Genomic DNA, 8,796 nt, shown 5'->3' with positions numbered 1-8,796 from the left:
TGGGGGGGGGGGGGGGGGGGGGGGGGGAAGGAGAAGAATGAAGGAAGGGAGGAAAAGAATGAAGACTGTGAGAGAAATAAACGGATATGGGATAGAGAAACCGCAGAAAATTACTTCCTTAAGTAAAGTAAATATATTAAGAAAGTTAATATCAAATTTTCCGGACTCATGGACTTGCTGAATGCCATGATCAGGAGCAGAGAAACGCGTGCGGTTTGTACGTGTTCGTGTGACAGAGATTTGCCCATGCATAAGCGCCGGCGAGGGTCAAGCCAGGGATCTGACCTGGGAATTTGAAAAAATGAAATTTGAAAAGAAAACGAAATGTATCGATTTTAATGCAAAGAATGAAGATTATTTAGACTGCCTCTGTGGTCTAGTTGTCATCCTGGCTACAGATCCAGAAGTCCGGGTTCGATTCCCAGCGCTACCAAATTTTGTGAAAGTAATGGATGTGGAGCCGGTCACGGTAGCCGAGCGGTCTAAGGCATGTACTGTCTTCGCTCGCTCGGAAGCCGGGATCGTGGGTTCGAATCCCACTCAGGGCATGTATGTTTGTGTGCGTTTTTCTGTGTTTGTGTACAGGTAGAGGCCTTGCGACGAGCTGATCACCCGCCCAAGGAGTCCTACCGAATGTGTAAGATCTAGAAAAACCGAAGTGAACGGAGTTCATGGAGGTAGGCCTAGGCCCACTGGGGCTGTAATGCCAAGGAAAAAAAAATGGATGTGGAACGGGGTCCACTCAGCCTCGTGGGGATAATTGAGGAGCTGTTTCAAGGAAATAGGGGCTCTCGGTATAGAAACCCGAGATTAAGAGCCGTGGGGATTCGATGCGCTGACCACGTGACACCCTCTATCCGCAAAGTTGGCACTAAGTTCGCCGCCAAGCGGCGGTCGCCCGGTCGGTATAGTTCGCTTGCTTCACTGGCATACAATTTAACCTTTTAGTACCAGGTTCAAAATACAACGGAAAAAACTACCACTGATGTTTTTGAGAACTGTTCTGAATGTCATTCATTTTAGATGTTTTGGTATCAAATATTTACGATACATCTGAGACTGTGGTCTTCTGGGATGTGATGCTGTTTTGTATCGCAGAGAGGTGTCAAAGTTTCGGTGGAGTCTTCTGCATCCTAAAATAAGTACCACGACGAAAAAGGTAGGCGTAGTTTCGAAACAACACGGTGTCACATCCCAGAAGATGACTGTAGAGAATGCCAAATCTCACAAACATTTGTATTTTCCTTATTTATTGGCATAGTACAGGTATTCTGTCACTAGAGGGCAGACGCGTATACGACATAAAATGGCGGACACGACTTATTACACACGGGTGATCGAGTTCATGTACGTTTATTCCTATCGATTTAATCATTGCTGGAATATTAATGTTAAAAGAGATTAGCAAATTTCTAACAACCCGCATATCCACAAGTTAACAACATATGAGTGGTATTATCATCATTAGTAAATTAATTTATTTTGATGCTCAAACAAAATGTCAGCTCCAATTAACCATAATGCATTAACTAATGTTTCACTATGTTTTGTCAGTAGTTTACTATATTTAATTTCAATAACATCAGAGAGAAGATGGACAGACTCGAAAAGGCTCGATAAACAGGAGAACACGGTCTATCTATAAGACATTCTATTGTATCGCTTGACGTACAGCATACGAGGTAAAGTACACATACAGAGAACAATGCCAATTCCACTAAGCAGCACACTGCTGATGATTCATTAGCTAACGCATCTGTTAACAAACTCCTTCAGTCGGAGACTACCTTGATGTAACAGTCTGAGGCCACCTAAAACCTCTAAACAAACACAGAATGTAATTCAGCAATTTGAGACAAATTTATTAATTAATCTTGATTATGACTGCCTCTGTGGTCTAGTGGTCGGCGTTCCTGGCTACAGATCCAGAGGTCCGGGTTCGATTTCCGGCGCTACCAGATTTTTTTCTGAGAAGTAGTGTGTCTGGAACGGGGTCCACTCAGCCTCATGATAATAATTGAGGAGCTATTTCAAGGAAATAGCGTCTCTGGTTTAGAAAACCGAAATTAACGGCCGTGGGGATTCGTTGCGCTGACCACGCGACACCCTCTATCCGCAAAAGTTGGCACTAAACTTCGCCGACAAGCGGCGGTCGCTCGGTCTGTATATTTCGTTTGTGGACTAAAATCACGGAGTTATATTTATGAAGTAATTTGAATTAACCGTTATATAACTCAATTAGGTGTGGGTTTCTTTAGGACTAAAGTTAATTCAGCATCCTATATTGGGAAAATTTTCAGCGGCCCCTTGAAAAACTTTCATGTCCCTCCGTGGGGGGCCACAGCTTCAACTACGAGAAAAGCTGAGTTAAACTGCATTTCCTACCTCTTCATGTTCCTTGTGGAATCTTTCTCTTTTCCTCAGAGCCTCCTGGACTTTAAGCTGAAACAAATAAAGAAATAAAAAGTTATTAACATTTAATTTTGCCTTTAATTACATTGCAAAACATTGCCGAGGGAAGCACAGAACACATCCTACAAATTTTTGCTCCAAAACTAACGCGCCCATTTTTCATAAATGATCTACATTTTCACAGGGCCCCAAATCCACAACAGTATAGCTAACAATAAGAATTTGAACTACATACACGAAATCAGATTACAGCGAAGATTAAGGTAGTTATCCCAGGGATTATGTTATAATTAGCATCACACCTTGAAGACGCATGGGGGAATGGAGGTACAGCTGCATAATATTTTACTCCGGCACTAGTTGGAGGTGAGTGCTTAGCATCACGCCTCGCTGGAGGCTGGGTGGGCCCCAGAGCCGCTCTCGACGTTTTGAGAAAGTCTCTTGCCCCTACCGGGAATCGAACCCCGACTTCTAGGCCGTGCAGCATGTACCCTAGTCGCTATACACATACAACAAACACACCGAGCGCTTTGGCATAGCAGCAACTTACGAATTCATATTCGGGAGAACCTCGTTGCGAGGCTCGGTGGGGACATCAGCTATCCTGACTCTGGGTTTTTGTGACGTTCCTCGGTGATTCCATGCGAACTCCAGGACAGTCTCTGGATTGTATCTGAACCGGGTCCTTCCAAACCACTACGTCCTATGCAGTCTAGCTGTCACTACCCATTTGTCCGTCCATCCGTCCCTCCCTCCATCCGCCCGTCTATCTATAGCCTTCATGGACCTCGGCCGCTTTTTTCAATTGATTCATCTATACACAGTCGGTAGGACTCCTTAGATGGGGGATCAGCCCGTCGCAAGGCCGCTACCTACACACAGAGTAAACTCACAGACATCCATGCCTCGAATGGGATTCGAACCCACAATCCCAGTGTTCGAATGGGCGAAGAAGGTTCATCTTAGACTGCGCGGCAGCTGTGATCGGCTGCTAACAGTCTACACTATCAAAATTACAGGGGCATACGCAATAATGAAAGTTTCGCTTATATACGCACAATGTTATTAAAGCCAGGGTTGCCAGAATTCTCCAGATTGCGACATATGCACGTAGGGGGAATACCGGATTTTCGCATGAGATGGATGCAAGTTACACAAGTATACATTTTATTTCTAAATTTCTGCGATACACTTAACATGTTCGACTATCGGTGAATTGCAGTCACGACAGGTATGTAGGGCACTTAATGACGTCATCTCAAATGCAGATATAGGCCTATAGAACACGCAGAAGAAATAAGAAATGCATTTGGATTGGAAAATCTCACGGCAAGACAGAACTGGGCGGATCACGGTAGCCGAGCGGTCTAAGGCATGTACTGTCTTCGCTCGCTTGGAAACAGGGATCGTGGGTTCGAATCCCACTCAGGGCATGGATGTTTAGTTTGTGTGTGTGTGTGTGTGCGTTTTTCTGTGTTTGTGTACAGGTAGAGGGCTTGCGACGAGCTGATCACCCGCCCAAGGAGTCCTACTGAATGTATAAGATATAGAAAAGCCGAAGTGAAAGGAGGTAGGCCTAGGCCCACTGGGGCGTAGTGCCAAGGAAGAAAAAAAAGACATAACTGGGGAGACTAAAGGCGCAGAAACTACACAAGCATGCGCAGTACCTATCTATACATGGTACCCCACCCTCAGCTTAGGTCAATTCAGTTTTCCGAATTTCTTATTAATTTCATTTAATTCTTACGTCTTGATCATGAATGAAATGAAAGCAGACCATTTGCCTAAGCCAAAAGAAGACTGTTTTAAGGTTCTGACAGCGGTGGCTATGAAGAGATATGATGACGTGTAGTCCGCTGAAAGCCAACAGACATTTCGGAGGAACATATTGCTTCCATCTTTACTTCTAGACCAACCTCCTTGTTAGCGTAAATTAAAATTTGTGTTTTTCTTTATGGTATCTTATATGATCCCCCAGCAGATTCACATCATCAGCATACACCAATAGCTGATGTGTCCTATTTAATTTCAGTCCCATCTGGTTTTTCGGGACCTTCCTAATGGCATATTCTGTAGTAAAGTTGAAAAGCAGTGGTGACAGGAAAATTATAAGACAAATGTTTACCTATACGGACTTTACTATACGTTTCGTTTAAGCACATTTTAATCAGTCCAAATAGTTTCATGGGTAGTCCAAACTCTATGAGAATACTGTACAATACTTCCCTCCTAACTGAATCATAGGCTTTCTTGAAGTCTATTCCCACTGGAAAATTTAATATATGTTTTAAAGTGATATTGCAATATGACAAATATATTTTGATATAAGATGCGAAATTTTCTCACACGCACACGCACACGCACGCACGCGCGCGCACACACACGAAAACAACTCCCTCACAGTTGTGGAGCCATTCGGAGTTCTAAATGATTAGGCCTTGTATGTCTTTAGAATTATAGTCCACATACCGCAATACATGGAATATACATTTTAGACTAAAGCAGGAAAAATCGTGACACAGCTGTCTTAATCTAATTCAAATGTGACAATTAATTATACATTTTATGCAAACCTCGTGAATATCGCGTACAAGGCATTCAAGTGGATTATGGGAAGGATTTCTTATCAGCCGTATTGGACCATGGGCAAATCTGTAAGATTTGTGATGAAGCTATTTACTGGAAAGCGAAGAGGCAGTTTCGTCCACTGTCGCCAGAAAACCACTTGGCACAGACATGATAAACCGGGGGGGGGAGTAACATTTAAGAGTTTATTCGCGCCATGTAGCCGGGCCGGAAGGGTTGTAAACTGGATCATATCCTAGCGGTGAAACTCGTCAGAAAGTCTCTAAGGTCTTTAAAGATCCGAAAACTACGCGCACCAAGATCAGCTTTTTGCCCCCATCAGTTTACTTCCTGCGCAACAGGCTCTAAGAACAAGCCTTGTTACTATGCGAGACACAAACACAGGACGGTTACATAGTGCCCGAGGCTTATGGACTTCCAAAGAATACCTAGATCATATATCAGGTGCTATTTTCAAACAAAGCAAAAAACAAACCCCGTGGCTTGAGCCCGCAAGCGAACTACACCGACCGAGCGACCGCCGCTTGTTGGCGAAGTTGGTGCTAACTTTAGCGGACAGAGGGTGTCACGTGCTCGTTTCTCAGAGGGCAAAGCGGCCGAGGTGTGATGCTGACCATTCACCTCCAACTAGTGCAGAGGTTAAGAAAATGCGGATCTATAAATCCACTCCTTCATGTCTTCATGGTGTAGTGTTTAATTAGTTAAGCACAGGAACAACTTTACCTGTACTCACTTTAGTAGATTATAAATAGCTGGAATGTCTAATTAAAACTACAGTTGCAGTAGTGGACTAAAATTTGTATACCGTTGTAATTCCTGAAGAGCCAGAACGTCTCAGTCAGTATAGCGACGGGCTACTAGCTCGACAGCTGGGGTTCAATTTCCGACAGTAGCAAGAGATATTTCTCTGCTCCACTTGTATCCAGACCGGCTCTGGGGCCAACACATAGAGTGGGTGCCGGACGGGCGTTACCCGGGGGTACAGAGGTCGGGGTGTGAGGCTGGCCATTGACCCACATCTAGTGCGCAGGTCTGATTCCCCATACTTCATGGTATAACATTTCAATAATTAAACAGAGGTACAGTTTTGCCTTTTATCAGCTCCTGATGATAGCAAATGAGTATGGAGAATTCGCGTAATGTGGAAAACCGATGCACTCCTACAGAAATCTGACCAGAGTCACTCCGTCCAACACAGATCCCACATTGACTAGCCTGTGAGTCATGCCGAGCCTCCGTAGTGAGAAGCCATCAACTAACCGTTATGGAACTGCTTTCAAATTACATTACTAACTTCACTCGGGTCAGGGAAAGAATGTACATGAGTGGTGAGAATATAAGTCGCGCGGCCTGCTCACACTTGCTACATGAATCTCACGCCTCCGCACCATCAACAACAAAAACCCAAATCTGTATAGTCTCGATACTGACAGGATCGTTAAATAATCAACTTAAAATAACGCCAATATGAAACCGAGAATGCAAAGAGAGCGAGTGAGATTACAAGTGATAATTCGTGGGAATGGGGAAAGATAAACAGAAGATGGTAGTGGATTATGTCTTTCAGTATCGAGACTACATGGCGTCGGATGTTGGAATGATCTAAATGAGGCACCATACTGATATTTGCCTGGAGAGACAGAGTAGAGCCACGAAAATCCCTATGTATGTATGTATTATGAGAGGGGGTGGGTTTCCCCATACACTTAGACCAGTTATTGGTCCATTGTGCGTCCCCCTTTTAATTTCTACTGTCGCCATACCCATCAGCCCCCGTAGAGCCAACGAGGTCGGCCCCCGGTATCTTGATGCTTCCCCCATCCACCAGAGGCATTGGAGACTACTTGGGCGGGAAAAGGCTTGTAATTTAGCTCAGAGGTCTCCTAGAGACATGAGGTTCTTTTACGTGCCGTAAATCTACGACACGGGAAACACGGCTTAAAGGCCCGCCGGAGGACTTGTTCCCTGAATTTATAGTTAACTATATGCCAGTGATTCTCAAAACTGTTGTCCGTGGCGGTCCATCACATGGTCCGTAGTATTATACAGTCCATAAAACATTATGCGACATATAATAAATAGAATTTACTCGTAAATTTAAACATTTGCGATGAATGGCCGTTAAAAAATAATTTTAAATTGGTGGATAGAAAAATGTGGTTTCTGGCAACTTTTAACTATGTTTATCCTATTCGCAGAAGAAAACGTAACTACAGGTTCTTTACAGCTACAGGGAATGTTACAATGACCGAGTGGCCCGCGCGTGCGCCGTGGTCCGCAGCTGCAAGAAGTATGACACGTAGAACGGAGGTATATGCTAGGCTTCCGGGCGACGAATAGTGTGTTCATTCTTTCAATGTACCGAATGCAGCTATGCAAGCACAGGTAGAGTGGAACCGCAAGGCCCTCGGGTACAAGACGGGCGGACTTGCGGTGGGAGCACACTGTACGGAGCAAAATGACACGCGTCGTAATAATTCCCAGGCAAATTGTGTGCAATACCACACAATACTATATCGTGACAGCCTGCTTCCAAATCGTTACCCAATAAAACATACATGATCATCTTCTCGTATCAGACGTAATTAACATCAGCAACTGAAAAAGCGTCCTTAAGAAGCAAAGAAATTCAATAACACAATGCTGCCATTTTCCTTAAACATAAACTGGATTGCAACAATGAAACTGTTTATAATATCTAATATTAGGGTAAAGATCAAGTTGTGCTCAATTAAGCAAACGCCACGAAGATGTACGGGAAGTGGAGGTATAGCTCCACCATTCTTCACCTAGGCAATAGATGGAGGTGCATGGTCAGCTTCACGCTCTGGCAGCTTCACCTCCGGGGGGGGGGATCTGATAGAAGGCTGCGTGGGACCCAGTGGCGGTGTGGACGCTGTAGAGAAAAAATAAATCTCTTGCAACTTTCGGGAATCGAAGCACCACACCGATTAATATTATACAATTTAAATAAATTCTTTTTAATGTACTGATATATTGGGTTTTTGGACTTTATCCATCGTCCTGGTTTTTAAGATAACTAACCAGGACGATGGATAAAGTCCAAAAACCCAATATATCAGTGTGTTATACACCATCGTCAGAATCCTATAGTAACTTCTTTTTAATGTGTTTGACTGCATCTATAATAAACGTACTAACAACGTAATCAATAACAGAGCACTTCAACCACTTAGCAGCACGACAAGAAAGAAATAAGCTTCATTATTGCATAAAATTAAAAATTCAGATTATAATAGCGACACATCTTTTCCATTATGAACTGCCGAGATGCGGTGTGGCGATAAGAACCGTGAATGTCAAACACACTGCTTCGTGCATTACACACTGTGTTTAGCAGTCGTGACAGCTCAGTCGATATAGTGACGTTCCATTCTGGGCAGGAGCAAGAGACTTTCTTTTCCGCACAACCGTCCAGACCGCTTCTGGGGCCCACTCGGTCTAGAACCCAATGGATACTGGGTGCTCCTTTAGTCGGGGTGGGGGGTGGCGAAGAGACTAGCCGAAGCTTAAAGCTGACAACTCACCTCCATCCAGTGCTAAGTTTAAGATGGCACAGAGCTATACCTCCACTCCCCCATTGCGAGGTGCTTAATTAATTAAGCATTCGCAGGGACCCTACGTGCTTACTCAGTGATGAAGCTTCGCTTTATACATTATACAATATACGTTCTCCTAGAAACCACGCGGCAGACACGAAGCACGGAAGAATTACGTAGTTTAAAATGCATATGGAAAAAAAGAGATGTGAAGAAGATTAGAATGAATGGTGGGTAA

At 43.9% G+C, this 8,796-nt stretch overlaps 1 protein-coding gene across 1 annotated transcript in view; it reads right to left on the bottom strand.

The window, feature by feature from the left end:
• Window positions 1-8,796, bottom strand: part of LOC111863656 — a 596,698-nt gene that overhangs the window by 38,007 nt on the left and 549,895 nt on the right. Inside the window, exon 9 of the mRNA XM_023850153.2 lies at window positions 2,386-2,442. Within this exon, the coding sequence (XP_023705921.1) occupies window positions 2,386-2,442 (57 nt within the window). The remainder of the gene's footprint in view (window positions 1-2,385; window positions 2,443-8,796) is intronic.

Source organism: Cryptotermes secundus, unplaced genomic scaffold (genome assembly GCF_002891405.2).
Source record: "Cryptotermes secundus unplaced genomic scaffold, Csec_1.0 scaffold234, whole genome shotgun sequence".
NCBI classification, from domain to species: Eukaryota; Metazoa; Arthropoda; class Insecta; order Blattodea; family Kalotermitidae; genus Cryptotermes; species Cryptotermes secundus.
This window is presented reverse-complemented; position numbering and strand designations above follow the sequence as displayed.